This window comes from Perna viridis, chromosome 7, assembly GCF_037379345.1.
Source record: "Perna viridis isolate PV_CMFRI_1.1 ecotype Kerala chromosome 7, ASM3737934v1, whole genome shotgun sequence".
NCBI classification, from domain to species: domain Eukaryota; kingdom Metazoa; phylum Mollusca; class Bivalvia; order Mytilida; family Mytilidae; genus Perna; species Perna viridis.
Window position 1 is genome coordinate 6,454,851 of NC_142451.1, and position 21,862 is coordinate 6,476,712.

Genomic DNA, 21,862 nt, shown 5'->3' on the forward strand with positions numbered 1-21,862 from the left:
AACTTCTATATGCGATGTATCAAATCCCCGAAACTAGGGTGTTTAACGATAATACGTCATTTATATACAGCGGGTACGGAGATAAACGGATCTAGTTAAACGATGTTCCTTTTTGGGTCAGACCTCAGCTATAAAGTTAGCTTCATAAGAGTGAAGGAAAATGCCATCAAGTAGAAGAGCACACTTTGGAATGTCGACCGTTTGTTGAAAGACGCGTCTACCACAATGAAAAATTACAGCATTTTGAAAGCATCTTCTTCGGTATATTTGGAAGATGATTTGGAAGTTTTTTTTTTTTTTTAACAAAGTATGAGAAATCTCTACCAAGACGTACACATTTGCATCTAGAGTTTAAAGATCACTAATAACTCTGGAAGAAATATACAGATACATTTTAAATCAATTTGGTCTAATTTTTTTCCCAAAATATCAAATGAATATCATTTGTCGTAATTTCTTCCTACTCGTTAGACATGAACCTTATCAGGCAGCACGACTAGTGTCTTGCATGATGCAGAAATTGCTTACCTCTGTGAAGTGCATTAGTTCACTTTGAGTTTTTGGATTGGGTTCATACGGAAAGTATCTAGTGTTTGTTTTTATTTTGTACATTTCTTGCTGTATATTTTTGTCAGTGTATGTGTTCTAGAACATGTTGTTGTCGATGGATTCCCCCTCTTTGATATGCCGATTTGATCGGCACTGTTGTATTTTCTTTTTACTTTAATTAATGTTACATAGTAATTCAAAGTAGTGAATAGGAGACAAAAAGAAAAGAAACGATGAAAAATTTGCAAGAAATACTACAAGAGAACATTGTCAGGAATCGGACTCGTTGGAAGGTCTTATCGACACATTGATATAAAGATGAAAGATGTGTGCAAAACTCTCAGAGGACAAATCAATATTTATGAAATTCAAAACAAGAAAAGTCAATTCCACTGATTTTTAATGAAACCTTTTATTAGTTTCTCCAAGCAATGAAGTGACTATACTACACTGTTGTTGTGCATATTTTACAAAACGTGTTTACAATAGAATCAGGATAATTTTGTTATTGTAACCAAGCAGTCGCATATCTAAATAATAAGTTTTTCCCAAGACTTTAAAATTGGATGTCATCGATATGTAGAATGTGTGTAACATCATGCATTTGTTTAGGAGTGGGAAGGAAGAGAAATCCGGGCATACATTTTCTTGCATTATTATGATTTTGTTTTTGTTTTGTTTTGTTGTTTGGTTTTTGGACGAGTGGAGGATATTCGATGAAATAAACAAAGTATTGTAAGATATTGTTACTACTATGATCGTTTGCAAACACCACAAATCAACTAAGATTGTACGATTACTGTAAAGTAGGGTGAACAAACGAAGCTGAATTTGACAAACACTGTCCATTTTATCATCGACCGACTGTGTTGCTCATCTTTTTGTCTCAAAATCGAGCAGCAAAGGTGCAGTCTTGCGAAAAGGGAAATATCCTCCCTATGTTACTTTTTGAGTTTATGTTCAATTGTGTTAAACTATTTGAATTTTTTATCTTTGTGTTCACTTTAAAATGCTTTTAGAAAGAACTATTGTTACTATTCTATTTTTACGATACGTTGCCTTAAGAAATGTAGAGACTCGAATTGATTGAACTTTGGAGAGAAAACTGGCATGCTTATTATTAACCGCAATAAAGATGGGTTATTTAGAATAAAGAATGCAAAAAGATACGTGTTTCATTTACTACGTTTTAAGCAAATTCACATAAAAACCTTTGTTTAAGTCGAATATTGCAGCTTTCGTCCTGTAAAATTGTACTTGAAGTTGGACCAATAAGTCCACAAGACATGTCACTGTCTGTGTTATATGATTCATCATAGTTGTTCAGATGATAACTGACGTTATAGATATCCCCAATGAAATCCGCTCCGTCCAACCATGTTTTATTTTTGAGTCCTATCCAACATTTACCTTGACCTTTAATTGAAACAATTCAAATACAAAATAAACGTATTGTTGTAATAAATCTACATCTGCACAAATGCAGTGGCAAACACTTCTAACCTCTCTTCGATTCTGTTAGGATTTGCTGTCATAGGAGAATTGGTGTTTGATTCGGGTCGTATTTTTCAAGAGGATTAACCCCGACAGGAAGTGGACATTGGGGACTAGAAGGGGGCATTAGCAGACCGGAAGGTTACCTTTGATGACCCGAAATGGACCATTTTGACGGGAGTTGGACTTACATGGAGAACTTTTGACCTAGGAAGGGGACCCTAAAAGGTATGGGGCGGAAACGACCCAATAGGAATCCTCTTTACTGTCCTCATTAGTGTCATCCGATGATATGGCGCCCTATAAACAGGGAAGTATAGAAAAAGGGTATTATAACTAGAGTTATCCTTCTTTGTATACTTTAGGCCTTGGATTGAACTTGTGGAAACTGTCCACACAAAATGTTGTACAATAAATATCTAGGAAAGTATTCTGGGGTATGCTTGGGTATAGCTATGGTCCGCATTGTATTGGAGATTTTGTAATGCAGAGTTTTGAATGTCTTGACAAAGTACTGAAAAACACTCAATAGTTGTCATGATATTGTGTTATTTTCTCGAATAATAATACATACATGTATATCTATATTGTATTGTGTACAAAGTGAACAAAATAATACAAAACACTATTTTAAACCCGAATAAAAAGGAAGAAGCATTAATCCGCGAAATATTAACCGAATTACGCTTCTGTTTAATCTTGATATCAATGACAAGGACAAGTTTTATGTTTAGTAAAAAAGCAATATTAATATTTTTACCCTTTTTGTCTACATTCTACATTATGAAAAGTTTTCCCTGTCAGTGAAAAATTGGAGAATAAAGCACAAACAAGGGAAAATGTGGAGAAGTTCGAGGACATTAACGTACACGGTCAGGAAACGAGAAACGATAGTACCAAATAAGATCCAAATGTACACAAATAAACAAGCAGAACAAATATTTGTTACATTAAAACAACTGAATATTCTTAAAAATGAGAGATTGACCGGTCTATTTTGCTTAAAGAGATGGGTTGTACATTTTTGATGTATTAGAGTTGTTCCTGACTTATATTAATCTGCTTATAGAACGCCATACCATCGGATAACACTAATTGGGATACTTAAATGAATTCCTATGGAGATGTTTTAGCTCCTTCCTTTAAGGGTCCCCATCTTAGTTTCGGTCAATGTTTTCTACTTCCAATCCCCTTCATTTCCCGGCCATTTCCGGTCCACGGCTACCGGATGTGACGTCATGCGAATGCGCATAGAGGTAATCCCATTAATCCCCCTGAAAAGTACGACCCAAATTTAAATGTCACACTTATTGTCATCGAACAGTTCTTAACTGTCAGAAACTGTCCTGACCCGCGACACATCTTGTCAGGATCTGTCAGGGCTTTTGACAAGCTCTGTCATAATTTGTCATGGTTCGTGACACTTTCTGCCAGGAACTGTTCTAGGTTGAACTCTTCTTTTTGACGTCATTCTGAATAGCATAACCTAGCCTATCATAGAAACTCAATCCACTTCTAAATGGCGTGGATTAGAACAGTTCCTGTCAGATTCTGACATTCACTAGTTAAAAAATTTTTTTTGAATTACATGAACGTGTTTCAGACAAATGAGTGACTTTAAAGAATTTGGATAATACATCTATATATATGATATATAACGTGAGATATAAATTTATTAGTTTCTTAGTCGAAAAATTATGTAAACTGAATACATAAATGTCATACAACATTTCATTAAACCATTTTATTCTAAGATTAAAATTATCAGAATACAAAGATCAGGATAAAAAGCAATATCTTGTAAACCTTTGAACATGTTTTTTAAAGAAAATCTTGAATCAATTTGATTCTGTAGTGTATATATTTAAAACCGTTATTTTTTTTTAGATGATTAACGGATATTTAAGAAGACTGTGAGATTCGATTATTTACCCATGCTTCCGGTTATTGCAGGAGTTTTATTATGATACCAATTTATATCCTTATTTTCGAATAAAAATTGAACCATTTTACCAAGAATACATAGTTTTGAACAATTTCAATGCATATAACAGATGCATGTAAAATATTTCATCAAGATTATTTGATATTTTTATTATTACAAAGCAAGGAAGGTTGTGAAATATCAGACTGAATAAAAGTACCATATAGAAATTCACCACCTAAAATTTTTTAACTGTATTTTCCGATAAGTTTATAAAAACCTATACGCAAATCTTCCTTTCCAAAACACTCTATGGTTATTCTGAACATACTACAGTAATACAAACTATTGTAAACCCATAGACAATTCTTATTATTGTATATGCTGGAAACTTGTGAAATATTAGACAGAATAAAAGTACTTTCATAAATTTGGACACCAAAAAACCTCTTAAAATGTGTCATTTTATGAGCAACATGAGCAACTCGGTGGATGTTTCCAGAAAACCATTATAAGTTGAGTAGAGTTAATAGTATCACATGTTTTACCCCTATCTATAAAAAGTACGACTGTTATTTTTCTTTAATCAATATTTTTAACCATCTATTAATCAAACAATTCTTAGCTGTCTCACCTGATTGACAAATAGTAATAAGATTATTCACAGACAGATATTCATAAAGTGAATTAAACACATGTATCTTAATTATTTGGGTGACAATAGGTAAAACTGACACAGGTCTATACTTATTTCGAAGTGTTCATCACCAGACTTAAAATAAATGATACCTAAACCTTTTTATCGATAATTAAAAACAAAAATATTAATTTCTATTGAAAAAGTATATGTTAAATATTACCAATTTCATTTGATGATAATTTTGATAATTTAACTGATATACAATTCAAGCTTGTTGCTTCAGCACTTGACATTCCAAGATATGTTCTTTAATGAAATCCGCAGACAATGTGGGTATAGTAAAAGAGCTATTTGTTCAACATTTATTAATGTAATACATGTATATTAAAAATTGTGACCATTTACAGGTAAATGCACCGTGAAATATGGACATGAAAAATGGGAAAGGGAGCTAGATTCAGATTCTAATATGACGGCAATTTTCGGCACTTTTCGATATAAATGCTCAAAAGTGAACCCTTTTAGTCATGAAATTTCAAAAAATCACCTTTGTAGCAATTTCAGTGTTTATAATCCAAGTGACGTGACAATAAATAAGGGCAACAATACAATTACCGAACACTAATCCGATTCATAAAGAAGTCAAGTCTAAAATAAAACTAGCAAAATATATATTTAGAGACCCCCGTTACAGTGAAATACTGATGTGTTTACATCCTCTACATAACGATATGTGTCCACTTCTTAATGATACACAACGTTATGTAGGTGGTTGGTTTGATTTGAACGTATTCCTAAAAAAGTACCGATCAATTAAGCCACTAATTTAAATAAAAAGGCTGATATATTTTGTTTAAATCAACAAAATCTGATTATTACAATTTTATATTGTTTGTAATTTTTTTATGGGCGCTTTCCAACTAATAAATATATTCATTAAAAAGTGGGCATGTATATAAAAAAAAGTACACGGCTCCCTCAACATAAAATAACGCAAATTTCTTTATTATGTCTGTTATAATTTCTATTGGCTGTCAATATCCTGCTGAAATTTAGTCAAGGAAACACTTCTTTTGAAACAAGGGAAGTAATCGTTTGAATATTGGCAACAAACTTCAAGACCGTAATGTAGTGGACAAATTTCAAAGGACAACTACAAGATGTAAATGTTATCCACATTAAAGGACAACATTATTTTTGTGATTATGATTCCTGTATTTTAATTATAATATGAAGCCGGGACCTTTTTACTTTTGCCAGATTTAACCATAGAAATAATGCTTGTATGTGTTTTTAGACAAGGAAAACACACACGATTTCAGACTACTCAACAATGTTTTTTCGTTGAAAATGATACGAAAAATTATTTCCCCTGACTGAAAACTCACCATTGACCAAAACGGGAATACAAAAAATTAAAATCATAGTTAGATACAGAAAGGGTTTCGATAAATCGTTAGTAGAATAAATGTGACCAGATTTTTTTAACGACCAATTAAGGTATAACAAACTGGTTTTCATGTTTTTTCAAGGAAGTATTCATATTTGGGTATTTCGATTGTAATTGTTTTTTTTGTTAGATTTAGTTTGCAAAACGCAAACATTTACCCTAAAATGATCTTTCTGTCAACTTACCTTCGTAGGGCGTTTGCCTCGTCCACTTTTGTCCATATAAAGAGTTACACTTGAACCCTAAGACCCAATTTTGAACTAGCTAGCTGTTGTTTTATGTGAATTCACGGAATACATACATTTTATGTAGTCGATAACGAATCTCATTTTTTCTCTTGTTGTAATGGTAATAAGGTGACCACCATCTTGTTGACACTGTAAACTTGCATTTTGCCATGTCATGCCCATGGTTACCACCAATCGAAGGCACGTATTGGTATTGTAGTCGTAGTCATAACCTCCGTTACAGTCTGTAAAAAAATAGTGCTTTAGATCACTAACTAAACTTTGACTCTTTTTGGAAATAAAATATAAATTAACTTTTAAACTTAAAATAATACTTAAAATATGTCATAATTAGACGGCATGCTTCTGATGCGTGTATTTGTTGAATGATAAAATTCCCACTATGGATTATAATGGCGGAGAATTATTAATAAATATAGAAATTTGCATTTTGGTAAAAATGATCACTATTTATCAGAATAATATTGTAGTCTTGTGAATTCTTTTAGCGAAACTGATAATTCAAATAAAGAATAGCTGATTGCATTTAAAATATACTAGAAAGAAGCGGTACAATGTATTACATGTATTAAAAACAATTATTTTACCGTTATCTAATTGATAAGATGCTTTTTTCAACATTGTACGCGACACAGTAATCGCGTATTAGACTTTTTGGACCAAATACGAACGGATCAAAACAATTTCCGGAATTTCAGTTTCTAGAATTAAACAGCGAGATTACCGCTTCTTGCAGCTCACCCGAAGTTATGTTGTTATGCCGATCATATAGTCATTAAAGCGTATTTTCCGTATTCTATTTACGGTTGCCCAAGGGTAAATTACGTTTTGCGCGATATTGACTTTAAAATACGGCGTGTGTCTATTTTTTCACGAACCAGTTTGTATCAGTTGAAAGGGTAATCAAGGGAACCAAGGTTATAGCGGTAATCAAAAGAATGTAATCCAGGGACAAAGACCCGACATGGAAAACAGACATACACAACAAAGAACATACAGTAATTAAAATCATACATACAAAGTACCAAAAGCAAATGAGCAACTCGGACTCCACTAAAAACTGGGAACATGGAACAGATGCACCGGTAGGGTAAGCGTCCTCTGCTTTTCTAGAAACACCCGCCGAGTTGCTCATAAAAAGTCAAGTCTGTCGAATCACGAACTAATTGCGCCAGCGTGGGTCATCACACCACGAACTATTCCTACTGTTTGTTCATGGCCATTTTGGAGTAGCATTGGATCAAAATAGTGGTTTGTTTTCCTGATATAGTAGTCCAACTATTGATATCAAACCACTTTAATCCTTTATCGATTCACGGCCCACTAGATGGTCGGACGGAAAGGAAACATTCCGGATTTACATTAGGATGTAGCGTCAAAAATATAAAAAAGCAAGAACGTACCTATGACATCTCTCATCCGACTGTATGATTCCCAGTAATTCCTTGTCTTCAATCTTATAACTGGTAATTGATCCTCAGAATGAAGAAAACATTTTTTGTTCAGGTTGTCCCACAACAATCTGGTACAGGGTCCAATACTATTACTGTTGCAAAATATCGCACACTCCAAAAGACTTTTAAGGTTTGTTTGTAGGTAAATCAGACCTTCCCACGGACAGGACCCTGTAATTTTCTTAAACTTAGTCAAAGATGACGTCAGCTGAATCAATGTAACAGTGCCGACAAATGTACAAACGTATTTTACATGTACTAACTTCATATTGGAATGCAACGTTACTGTCATCTTTACAGCCAGAGACTTTAAATAGCTCTACCAGAGATTAGAAATAATAACGTGATTTTGATTGACTTGTGGTAGGTTTTGTCTATTGTATCTTCCTAGAAGAAAATTGAAGTCCTAATTGTTTACTTGAAGACTGGGAATCAAATTCTCAAGCAATAAATTGACTCTTTTTCATCCAGATCACTGCAAACGATCTCCATGCCATTAATTAAGAAACAGATAATTCTATTGTGTAAAACATAAAATAAAAGCAATACTATATCTATACCAACTACCATTATTCAACTGTTTTGGTTCACAACATACATTTGTTCGGATAAGTACTTTTATAATTTGTATCTGCTAGAAATAAGTGTTTTTGAAATGAACTTTGGTTGTAATATTTTCTTTTCATACTTTCATGTATTTGATCTCACATAAGCTCCAGTTCATTAAATTTCATTACGCATGCTATTTATTCACGATTTTAATTAGATTTTAGTAATAATTTCTTAATAACTGTAATTAACCGTATAATATAGTAAGTTAAAAAATTTTATGATAATTTCCTTTCTTCTCATTTAATATGTTTTTATTACAAATGTACTATTTTTATGTAATTTAAATCAATTTAATATTTACCTTTAAAATGTGACTACTTTTTACTTGGCCATTAAAGATATCATGAGGTTGTCATAAACCATTATGGTAGGGCAACAACTTTTAAAACGAACTTCGAAATTCAAAAGTCAGGAAAACAAAATAAGCATAGAAAAATTAGTGAGAAATAGGACAGAACATGTAGGAAACACATTCACACAAAAAGCCTAGAAAATTAGGTTAAATAGAACATTCATTCGATGAAAAACACAACTTAAACTATGCCCCACTGGTCACTGGACTGTAACGAAACACAGAAACTCCATTTTATCATTGTTTTACCATGGGCTGGACATTTACGTCGCATTATTTTACCATGGGCTGGACATTTACGTCGCATTGTTTTACCACGGACTGGACATTTACGTCGCATTGTTTTACCCCGAGCGATAACGACAATAACACACAGCATAACAACAATGATGAAATGTAGTGTCTCTAATTCATTTTGATTCTAATAGGACAAGTTTCTGCATATGTAGCCTATAGTTTACGCAAAATATTGGTGATTTATTTATCATTTTTTACAATGGCTATGGTATAAAGAGTGTTGAAGCATGTCATTTTAGAATTACCAAATTCTAATAGAATATTATCAAGTTATAGCCAGAGATTTAAAGGGAATTTTCATGTTAATGAATTGTTGTCATGATTTCTCACTACAGTACATGTATATTGATAAATAATTACCTAATCAAATTAACGAATAGCAAACGAGATTAAAATATTTAAGTAAGACGGATCAAGACAAAAATGCCTATTGATCAGTGTCTGGTTGTAGATAAACAACAATGTTCAACCAAAGCAATATTCCACAAGGTTTAAATTGATTTTCCCAACAACTTTAATGACATTGGAACAAAAGCCTTTCTGGTACAAAATGACTATACAGGAATAAAAAGGATTATGGTTCGATAAAAAATAATATTTATGCGTCACCTTCATACAGAAAAAGATTTGCTTTCATTGAAAATGTTTTTCCATTTTAACGTGCCCTAAGCTTGTAGTTTTTTATCAGCATTGAAACGAAACAATAATAAACATAACCAGATATCTTGGTATTATAATATAAGGTAATCGGATTGGTGCAGTTTGATAAGTGCATGATCAGTTCATGTTAACTATGAAAAGGAAATAATTGAAAGGTAATCAATAGGGTGTCATTAATCCAAAACCAAATTAATCGTTTTTTTTTCAGAATGAATAATGAACAATATTAGTCGTATTCTGGACTTGGCCTTCTTGTCAATGCTAATTCGGTTCATTCCCATTTATCCAACCTTTTGAAATTTCAGGTAATACAGGTAAAAATAACTGGGAAGTGTGCCCCAGGTGGTGGAATGGGGTACCCCTGGGGTGTTACATGCTGGGGTTGTCAGGCTATAATACGGAAAACCTGACCGCAAACCACAGTGGTGCACCGTGTTGGGAAGGATGCCACGTTCCTCGCACGTTAAGGAACCCTACTGTGGTATTCTCCCGGAGTAGGAACCATAAGGCTCCGCCACAGGAGGCTAAATTGCCCGACCCTACCCACCTCTCCCTATTTCCAGTGGCAATCAAAATTTGTCGACCCCATTGTCCTTGTGTCCCATCCCTTTTTCATTTCATCATCGTTTCATTTTCATTTTATCATCAATTTCATGTTCATCGTCTGAATATAGCTGAAATATTGCTGCTCGGACGTTAAACCCCAACAAACAAACAAACAAACATTAAACATTATCAGCACTATACATTGACACAAAATTTTTAAACATTGTTCAACCATGTTTCAACAGGTTGGAGACTGCGTCAGTGTAGTGGCACACGTGGATCTGCCCTTGTTGAATCTGTCTTTTAGCTGAGTGACTCGGTTGTTGATGGTCTGGTTCTTTAGTTTCCTGGCCTTGCATTTACCCCCTACAGCATACTGTATCAGTCGGATCTCTATCGAAGCCTGTGTGTTCTGAAGTTTCTGAATAATCAGGTATAAGTTTGGGTGAGCCTTGTTGAATTGGTTGTTGAGTTTGTTATGCATTCTTCTAGGTGATTGGTGGTCATGGGTCCTTTGGTCGAATTGTGGTTCCAACAGTCCGGTTCTCTGTCAACCCACTGTTCTGTCACGTAGTCGTTGAAGCTTGTTACTTTTGCGTCGTCTGTTTGGTAGCCGTCTAGTGCATGGCACCATACGTCTTCTCTTCGGTCTGGTGGTACAACAAAAAGTGCTGATGCTCGCTCGTCGTACATGTTAATGGATAGTCGGATTGTTCTTGCTTTGCTCTGACAGGCCAAGAATCTGTACCTTTTTCCATATATGTTGACAGAAATGGAATAGACAGCTTTTGATGGTGGCATTAAGGAAGGCTGTCTCTGCTTCATTGCGTGCTTCGACTCGAAGTCAATCAGGATGGGGTAGGAGCAATAGGTGTGTTGTTCTGACTGCTTTGAGTAGGTCGAAGAGGCGTTGGTAGGTAGTCTGGTATTTGTCGGGTAAGAAGGCGAATATAAGTGAGTACATCTTTCCTCATTTAATGATTGCACGAATTGTACTGAACTGGCGTAGAATGCTTCATCGGTGACAATAGTATCGGCTTGGCTAGGTGTCGACGTTCAATAATAGAATCATGTTGTCATCATTGGCAGAAAGAAGGAAGTCCTGTCCTGGAAATATAAAAAAATAAATTCACTAGAACAACAATAAAAAAAATATACAATTGTGTACAGAATGATTATCAGGAATATCTTGTTACAAGTGTATAGGTAAAGCATTTTTTATCCTATTGAAATAAATTTGTACTTGCTGAATAAAATAGTCTTAAAATAAAATAATCTTAAATCATATAAAGAATATACTAATGTTTAATATTTATTTCATGAAAAAAATATAACAAAAGATTTCTTTTTATTTCACACAAATCATGAACAATTATTAAGACATGTTCATTACCAGTTTCTGTCCTTTGACCTTGCCGGTTGATGTTTTGTCTGGCTGCAGGTTGCTGTTCTGTAGAGTGATGACTTAGTTGATGTTCTGTCTGGTGGCAGGTTGCTGTTGTCTGTAGAGTGATGACTTAGTTGATGTTCTGTCTGATGGCAGGTTGCTGCTGTCTGTAGAGTGATGACTTAGTTGATGTTCTGTCTGGTGGCAGGTTACTGTTGTCTATAGAGTGTGATGATTTGCAAGCAGGAAAAGTTGGTAACTTCTGAACGATTCTATATAAATGTTTTACACTTTAATTTTCATAAAATACCTACTTTTTATTCCATTTTTTTCTTTAAAATACTCTCAAACAGTTTCTAAGTTCTAGCGCGATACAAAAAGCTCTGGCATAACGTATGAGTTGTGATATGAACACTCCATACAAAGATGCATACAAAGGATACGAACACGTTGTTTACAAATTTATTTTTCGTCATAGTTCTCTACTTACGCCCGTATTTCCAACAGACATGGGCAGTTTTCTAAGTGATAGATTTTTATTTTAATGGGGCACCAAATTGTTACCCCTGTTTTTATCTATGCATCCATTTATTACACCAAGATTTATCTGTGTAGACAATATGCACAATACTCACACCACTACGCGTAACGTTAAATACATTATTATCTTTGTATGGATTAACTTCGGGAGGATTACGAAACCAGGAAGAGAAATAGACAAAAGTGTAAACTTGTGAAGCAAATCATTTGATTTATAAAATGTGAATTAAATATTCGCATATTGTTCCGCAAGTCCAAATATACGTTCATGTAATGCATCTGGTAGATTTATTTCAGATTTGGTTTGAATATGATAAGTCGTAAATATAACTGAATGGACACTAATAATAGCTTTTTACGGTAAATAACTTTATAGTTGAATATCAATCCCCTCTATACCATCCACCAATGACCTCTGACCCCGCGGAAAAAGGGACATACCTAATCATCGATTTCAGGCGTGTTAAAAATGTCCTGTTTCGATAATTTTTTTGACAAATTAGGAAGTAATCAAGGGAACCAAGATTCTAGCGAAAATCAAAATAATGTAATTCAGGGACAAATACAAGACATTGAAAGAGTAATAAAAGGAACCAAGGTTATAGTATTGAAAACAGACACGCTCAACAATGAACATAAAATAAACAACATATTCCATACAAAGCAACACAAGTAAATGATCAACTACGACTCAACTAAAACTGGGAGCATGGACCAGGTGCACCGGTAGGGTAAGTGTCCTATGTTTTTCTACAAACACCCATCGTTTTGCTAATAAAAAGTCAAGTCCGGGATAGACGAAAGAAGAAAGGTAACTATGACACATTAAACAAATCAGTTTTCATGGTGCATACGCACCTGCTGAACGAATGTTGCCACAGACGAAAGGAAAGTTGACAATAGAGTATGAAATGTCATCGCGTTTGTCGTATAGTTTGGTCAAGTTTTCCTTTACCACCGATCTCTCAGTGTAGGTTTTCAAACCTTATCTCAAGGTTCTTTGGGTTAGATGCGGTGTATAAAAACCGCGTAACTAGGATTGTTTGACCATAATACGTCTCAATGAAGTATTCCCCTACATCGTCGGTGTAAATTGTTACTTAGCTACCCTGTAGACTGTATGTCAGTGACATCCACAAAGTTATCATCTATTTTTAGCGAATTCTCAACAGATGTGTCTATACGTATTAGACTGCAAACGTGTCTTTATGACTGCAACGATCCACATCGCCTTTCAATTAGTTATTGCAGTTATAGCAGGACAGATTTCGCACTGATAAAATTATTTCCTCCGAAGATAAATTATGATTTGGTGGATGTCCCTATTATGGGGAATGGATTTAACGAAACGGACACACGGTCTATCTACATTATCAGAAAGTCGGAATGTGTGCATCAAGCATCAGGAAGTCTCACTACATTTTCTTGCAATATTGCACCCTCAATTTCGTAAAAACATCTTTTGCAGTCTGAACATTGGCCCGCCAATGAAGTATTGTTATATCGACTTGTCTTTTTACAAAACAACTGACATGATCTTAAGGACCTAAAATATATACGTTTTTAAGTTTGAATGGATTCATCATAACTAAAACATTAGTATTATATTTATTTTCTGATTTTCAAGATTTCTTTAACAAAATAGAATACTAGTATATACCAAAGTTGATTGATTACTAGTATCTCTAATTAATATGCGTATGTTAAGGCAAACATGTAGCAGTGCAGAATTCTGAAAAACCTGGAGTTGCAATTTGATGTTTTCCCAAAGAGTGGGACATGTGAATGATTGATTTGAATAAACTTCTAATTGAATTAATAGTTTTGTACACGACCATAATCATAATTTGTGTGTTTGTGGTTGTTCACCACGGGGTAGTGAAATGCGTCTAGTGTGACTGGAATAAAAAAAGTAGAGCTACGGTTGCCGCTGGCTAGCCTACTAGTAGGTGAAAGGGAGAGTCGAGTGCGTAAATCTTGCCCCCGCCAGTACAAAGCCTCTACACTACCAATACTCCTTCAAATGTCTCAACTGGGATCTTGTATCTCAGGCTGAATTTGAAGGGAATCTCAGATCAGCAAGGGCCTTAGAGATGCAGTGTGTAGGCCCACCGACGTGTGGATATACCCTAGCACTCATCAACCTTGCCCCAGCTATGGGTTACTACCTTGTAGGTGACTTTGGAAAATCAAAGGCTATGGCAGTAAATCCAGACAGAAAATCCGGGTAGATGGAATTCTTTAGCACTGATCTATCATCTAAGGGATGGAAAACCTTGACAGAAAAACCCGATCCTTCACGTAGAAGGTTTAGCTTAGAGCTTAGACTACAGAAACAAATCCTTTAACTCGTCTACGGCTTGAGGAAAAGGTAACAAAGAACAATATACCCAGAGAACAATGTATGATGCCGATGAAGTTGTTCTCAGCCAAAGAATTCACAGATATTGGTACATGGAATGTTCGCACTCTATATCAAATTGGAAAAAAGCTTACAGGTTGCAAAAGAAATGGACCGTTACAATCAAGAAATTCTTGGACTCGGTGAAGTAAGATGGAATACAGTCAAACCTCGGTAGCTCGAACTCCAAAGGACCATTGAAATGTGTTCGAGTTATCGGGAGTTCGAGAAATTGAAGTTCGTATATTTCCGGATTTTTTTCTGTGCCGGTCCGAGTTCGACGTTATCGTTAGAAATTGCCTACTTCCTACGAAGTTTTGTTAGCTCGTGGATCTTTTTCGTTCGCTTTTGGAAGATTATGTTGATTTGTGAACATTAAAAATGCTGTGTTCGCTTTTAAAAACGTTCAGAGTTCGAGTTCCTTAATCAATAATTTGTTTTCATCGGATTTTCTTTCATGCTTTTATCATACCGACTTCGGAACATTCTCGAACTTCAATCAGTGTTATGTTAAAGATCAAAACTACCTAATTAGCGATGACTTAGATTTTACCTGTCATTAACTAAAATGATTAATGATAGGTTTCCAGTTTTTCACACCTTTTATTACCCTAGCTGACAAAATTGCTGACGAGTTCGAGTTAATGAGGGTTATTCTCTAAGATTTATTACCGAACGGACCGACTAGTCAGTTCGAGTGTTCGAGAAATCGAAGTTCCAGAAATCCAAGGTTATTTATATTGATTATATAGGAGAAAATTTTGGTACTTTGAATTGTGAAATCCCGGGTATTCGAGCCAGCCGAGTTCGAGCGAGGGAAGTTCGACTGTACATCCGGCATGACAACCATGATTAAGGTGTTGGACTTCTCCTTACAAAAAAGTAAAACGATCTCTGCTTGAGTGGAACCCTGTGTCAACCAGAATCATCACTGCAAGGTTTGACACGAAATTTCTGAAAACCACAGTAATTCAAGTCTACTCACCAACACATTTTACGAATTACTACAAACCAAAGTAAATGCTATTTCAAAACCATACATCCTTATGATAATGGGCGACTTACATGCCAACGTTGGGGCCAAAAGAAATGGAAGAGAGAGAAATGGGGCCAAATGGTATAGGTGATATGAATGAAAATGGAGAATTTTTTCTGATTTTTGTGCAATAAATAGTCATAGGAAGGACTCTTTTTCCAAATCATGTCACAAAGTTACATGTTAAATCTTCAACTCCAATGTTAAGTCCGTCCTACTATATGGTTCAAAAACTTGGAGGGAGACTGTAACATCAATCAGCACAATCCAAACCTTTGTTAAACGTTTTCTCAGAAAAAATCCTTGGCATTTGGTGACCAGAGATAATATCCAATAAAGACCTATTGAACAGGACAAACCAACAATACCAGATAAGAAGTAGAAAATGGAAATGGATAGGTCACACTCTACAAAAAAGTGGCAAAAACGTTACCAAGCAGGCATTCGATTGGAACCCTCAAGGACATCGGAGGAGAGGAAGACCCAAAAACACTTGGCGTAGAGGACTAACAGCAGAATCACAGAAGATAAAAAAGACCTGGAAAGAGGCAAAAACAACAGCCATGGACAGAAGAAGGTGGAAAGACACTGTAGTCGCCCCATGTCCCCTTGTAAGACAAGTAAGTTATAATCATAATTTATACATGTACCTTTTGCAGTTATACATGTATGACGAACCATATGAGGCATCTCCAATGAAGTCTCTTGATTTGTATTGGCTTTGACAACAGTCAGTAAATACTAGCATGACTGACATACTGCATGAAGATACTTTTTTTTTTATATTATTTTTGGACTTTGATTTGAATCAGAGTAGTGTTCGGGAATATTGTCGTTACATTTATTGGACATCGTGAAAAAAATTCTGACCCTATTTATCATCGGGACTTATAAAAAAGAATTGTTCCTTTATAAACTCTGAGTATCCATGGATATTTTTTTTCATCGTACTCCAGAATCGCCTGTCTATACATTACCGTTACATGGATTGTGACGTCAGTTCTTTGAAAATAAGATGTATTTCTTCCCTAGCAAAGCAGCTATTCAAAATTAATAGTATTCACACAATTTGATCATGCTTGTACCTTATACAGATTAGCCTGTTCCTATTGTTTGTATATATATTTAGTATTTATATGTAGTTTTGTCTTGCTACATGTACATTGTACTAAAATTACACGTTGAATTTCAAATTGACCGCCTTCTGACTTTAACTTACTAAGTATTTTTATCTTAAACTGACTTACCTTAAGTTTTCAGAGAAATCATGAATGCATATATGCTGGCGGAGGTTTGCGAAGGAGATAATTCTAATAATGTTATATTAAGAAAAGTTGTCCATTTTATAGGTATGAGTTTTTTTTTCTTTCTGGTTCTCCTTTACATCGCACAATTTACGTATTCGAATTTCTCTCAAGACACTTGTGATGCACATTCGGACATGTCATTTTCTTCCGGAATTAACGGTAAATGACAGATACCACAGTTAGGACAATTAATTCTATTTGAAGAGTAATACACCCGATCGTCGAATTTGAGATACAAATTTTGTAAAATTAAATGTTTTGTATATTGTGGATTGGGAATTGAACTTCAAGTTCATCTGCGTTTTCTCTTGACTGAATAATCACTTTTCTATTTTTCATACGCTCAGAGAAAACAGCTCTGAATTCTACAGCAACAAGTTGTACGATCTTGATCCCTTACTTATCGAAAAAGAAGGGCTTACATTTTTCAAAACTCCTCTGTGAAATTCTGATTTCAGGATATTGCTCTTGAAAGGATTTGTAAACTTCAGTTTAAGATTTGAATCATGTGACTTGTATATAAATGTGGCTCACATCTCTCCCTTTTAAGGTCCATTTTGTTCCCTGTAGGTCTAGAAATACCACTTGACAGTCAAAACTTTTACGCAAGCTGTTTATACTCTACATACAATGCATCTGATCATAGCTTTCCGCTTGTAACAGTCCAACAGGACTCCCCAGAAATCAATACTTCGACACACAATGACGGACACACTTTTCGTGTAAGACTGTCCTCGTGTCCTCAGATGGGAGTCCTAGTACGCTCACATCTGGTATGGATAATGCCCTGACAATTCAAACAAAAAGTACCCAAAGTACCAAAAATGTCTGCAAAACATGCAATATTCTAATAACCGACTCTTTCTTCACTACATGTAGTACCCTTACGAACAAAACCTTTCACACAAGAAGTCACGATGACCTAAATTGCAAATCGACAAACTTAATATATGGATAAGAATGCAACTTATGCGGTTTAGTGTATGTCGGTAAAACAAGAATAATTAAACAAATGAATGTGCAGTCATATTTCGGGAATTGATACCAACAAATTCCCGAAAGTTTATCTACATTTATATCATCAAACCACTCAATCCTCTCTATGAAAGTTTATATCCTCGAAAAAATTTACCACCCAACGAAAAGTCCCGTCCTAAGTAAAAACTGTTGTAGGGAAGGAGAAGAATGCTGGATACACAGACTAGGTACTGCAATACCGTGCGGGTGCAATGACATAAAATGTATAGGAAACCTTCAAGCCAATATAACAAAAGCATAAATGTGATGAATTTATTTGACAAAATCTAAGACGGAAAAGGAGTAATGGCCATCGCCACTATACGTCACCTAAGATACATATTGTTTCCATAGATGGTCTTCTTCCTTTCATACAAAAACCTCTTGGACTTCATCACATTCGAATTAAACTCTATTCTATACATCTCACTCTACTACACTCCCTTTACAAAACAAGTCTTGACACTCCTATTACTGAACCTACCTCATCATTAAAAGGTCAATATGAAGGAAAACGATCATTTCTTCCACTAACGTTTGTCAACAAAGGTATAGATGCAGTTAGTTTGGTTAACATCCTCCATCACAACAACGTAATCAACAAAATTCACCCTTATTTCAAAGACAAATCAATACCAATTATTTCATATTCCTACACACATTGCATCCAAAATTTTAAAAGGCTATCGCGGAACCTCGAGATTGAAGATTTTAAGGCTAAACCACCTGATTGTTCTTGCAAAAACTCTCCATTCAAATATGGTCCTTCCGGTCACGTCGTTACTGCACATTTAAGCATAATCGAAAATGAATCTCTGTGTAATATCCTTTCTAAAGGTCTCAAGTACTGTGAACGACGCTCCATCAATTAGAATTATAACTTTAAATGTTATAAGATGGATGCCGTGGAGGACTACGCAAGAAAATGGATAAAACGAGAATAAGACATTGATTCTCCCTCATAGTGGATAAAGGCCGTGAGGTCTTTAATTTTGAAACGAATGAAAGTTTTAAGTAGGTCAATGAGTGTCAATGCTACTTGTACATCAGTTTTCAAAAACGCTGATGTCTACTGTACATGACAAATATAGTGTCGTACCAGCAGACAAAGGCTAAAACATTGTTTTTGTCTGCAAAACGTATTACACCCAATGTTTGTTATCAGAGGTAAACGTGGAAAATAATAGCAGTGATAAAGAAAAGAAAGTGGAAAGACCATAGATCTTCTTTTGGTTTCTCTATGAAAGACGATGATAGCAATTTATCATCTGCGTACTGGATTCCTAAACTCCACAAGAATCCATACAAACAACGTTACATAGCTGGATCTGCAAAATGTATCAACTAACCTAAGGCTGACTTTGTAGCTGATCTGGACAGAAAGAAAGAATATCGTGTAGCTAGATCCTTTAATCTCAGTTTCCGCTATATAGATGACGTATTATCTTTAAACAGACCTAGTTTCGGGGGTTTGATACATCACATCTACCCCCAAATAACTTGATATAAAGGATACTATAGACACTGTGAAATCAGTACAGACGTTTAATGGTCGTCATCATGAACTCGTGGATCGTCACGGTGAATCCATCTTCAACATGAAAACTGATTTGTTCAACGTGTCATAGTTTTCTTTTCCTCCTTCGTCTTTTTATGAGCAACTCGGTGGGTGTTTCTAGAAAAGCAGAGAACGCTTACCCTACACGCGCACCTGGTCCATGCACCCAGTTTTAGAGGAGTCCGAGTTGCTCATGTACATTTGTTACTTTATGTGTATTACTTTAGTTACTCTATGTTCTTTGTTGTATTTGTCTGTTTTCCATGTCTGGTCCCTGGATTACATTCTTTTATTTCATGGTTTCCTTGATTACTCTTTCGTTGTATGCCGTATCCCTGCGGACAATCTTCTCGCCGATAAACGATTTTACGCGCAAGGGCTGCCTTACATTTACTTTTACCAATATTATCATATGCTAAGACTATGTTTTTGCATATCAGGGCGTCTTTAAATCTGGATGATTTAGTTTGAGTTAACACGTTTTTAGCATTAGTATTCGAGTACTCTGCCAGTATGCTGTTTTCCAATTTCTCTGGCGATCTCACTATTTGCATTTGTTCCAAAAGTTTCACTGTAGGAGATTGCTGGGATATCTACAGAGTTAAGAACTCCACCATAACGGCTGCCTTTTTGTTTTAGGTACTTGGAAGTGCTTGTTTAATTTTTTTCATAGCCCTCAATTTGTGCATTCTATTATTATGGAAGTGCTTTAATTCTTGGATACCAAATTTCGTGGATTATGGAAAATGTACATATTCGTGGATTCTTGAATTCCCAACAATCAATCAATCTCGCTGAAAAAAATATTAAATAATCTAATATTATCGGTGCAACTCCTAGTTTTGTCACACACACTTAGTTTTATCGTACACAAAATTATTGTTCCCAGTTTTTTTCGTTGTACAATAACTTATTACTATCAGTTTTAATTATGCACCAAATTGTTACTCCTAGATTTCATAGACACACTAATTTATTACTCCAAACTCTTATCGATGTTCCAATTAATTACTACTAATTACTACTAATGTTTATCAGTGCACCTAATTATTACTTCCAGTGTTTATCGATGCACAAGATCAGTATTTCCAGTGTTATCGATGCACCAAATTACTTCCAGTGTTCTTCAATGCACGTAATCATTATTCTAAGACTTTAAACAATACGCCAATTCATTACTCCCAAGTTTTATAAACAAACCAATTTATTACTCCAGATTATATCGATACACCAATTTATTACTCCAGATTTTATCGATACACCAATTTGTTACTCCCAGATTGTAACGATCATTATTCTAAGATTTTATCGATACACCAATTTATTACTTCCCGTTTTGTTTTTCAAGCACCAAATTATTACTCCCAGTTTGCATTTATGTACCGAATTGTTACTCTCATTCTTTTTATTTTGGTTTAGTCTTTGCCGTTTTATTGTTAGTTTTGTTATTTGTTTTATTATTGGTTTTTCTGTTTGGGTACTGCTACTTCATTTTGTACTGGTCAAACTTTTTAGGAAACGTCTCAAAGCATTTCCCACGATTCCAAATCATCTTCCATATATACCAAAGAAGATATTTTTATCGCTAACTTGTTTGTCTAGTCTGGTGGGCGCATTTTTCAACAAACGACCGATATTCAAATGGGAACAAATAGTGCTCATTAACTCGCTGACCTATTCATTTACACTTAAGAGGCTGAATTAACGCTGATCTGATCCAAAGGAAGGAAATCGTTTATCCAAATCCTTGATTTCAGTTTCCGCTATATAGATGACGTGTTATCATTCAACAATCCTAGCTTTGGGGGTGTGTATATTGCATCTTAATGTGTCCCCAAAGAACTGGAGTTAAAGGATACTACAAACACTGTGAAGTCAGCCTAATATCTTGACCTACACTAAGAGATAGCAAAGGAAAACTTTTGACCAATTGATACAACGAACACATTGATTTTTCATTCAATATTGTTAAATTCCTTCCATCCGTGGCAACATCCGTTCAGCACCTGCGTATAGAGTTTTCATATCACAACACATACGTTATGTCAGAGCTTTTCGTAACTATGCAGACTTTTTGTAACGCGCTAGAACTCTGAAACAGGGTTATGTTGCTAAAGATTGAAGTCATCACTGCAGAAGATTTTTTGTTGTCATCATGAATTCGTGGATTGTCACGGTGTATCCATCTTCACCACGAGAACCTATTTGTTCAACGTGTCATAGTTTTCTTTTCCTCTTTCGTCTACCCCAGACTTGTCTTTTTTCAGTAATACGGCGGATGTTCCTAGAAAAAAAAAAGACGCTTACCCTACCAGTGCACCTGGTCCATGCTCCCAGATTTTAGTTGGGTTCGAGTTGCTCATTTATTTTTGTTTCACTGTGCGTATATT

The 21,862-nt window shown here is 35.0% G+C and overlaps 1 protein-coding gene and 1 pseudogene across 2 annotated transcripts; both read right to left on the reverse strand.

Moving 5' to 3' along the window:
• Positions 1–1,724: 1,724 nt before the first annotated feature.
• LOC148611101 (uncharacterized) lies at positions 1,725–12,311 on the reverse strand. 2 transcript variants are annotated; one of them, XM_088591255.1, is made up of 4 exons: positions 12,249–12,311; positions 7,709–8,234; positions 6,359–6,529; positions 1,725–1,965 (listed from the first exon to the last, which is right to left on the reverse strand). In XM_088591255.1, exons 2-4 carry the CDS (start codon positions 8,049–8,051, stop codon positions 1,739–1,741), a joined length of 741 nt encoding a protein of 246 aa, XP_088447381.1. In that variant the 5' UTR covers positions 8,052–8,234; positions 12,249–12,311; the 3' UTR covers positions 1,725–1,738. The 2 variants fall into 2 exon arrangements, with proteins under 2 accessions (XP_088447381.1, XP_088447382.1); XM_088591256.1 differs by lacking the exon at positions 12,249–12,311 and having other exon boundaries at positions 7,709–8,459.
• Positions 12,312–13,568: 1,257 nt separating this feature from the next.
• Positions 13,569–20,872, reverse strand: LOC148611102 (uncharacterized; annotated as a pseudogene).
• Positions 20,873–21,862: the final 990 nt, after the last annotated feature.

Excerpts from the sequence above, each read along its gene's own strand:
- LOC148611101 (XM_088591255.1), bottom strand. The coding sequence starts at position 8,051 with ATGACAGTAACGTTGCATTCCAATATGAAGTTAGTACATGTAAAATAC. Across the intron at positions 6,530-7,708 it reads TCGGATGAGAGATGTCATAG|ACTGTAACGGAGGTTATGAC; the intron begins GTACGTTCTTGC and ends ATTTTTTTACAG. Across the intron at positions 1,966-6,358 it reads CGTTATCGACTACATAAAAT|GTCAAGGTAAATGTTGGATA; the intron begins GTATGTATTCCG and ends TTTCAATTAAAG.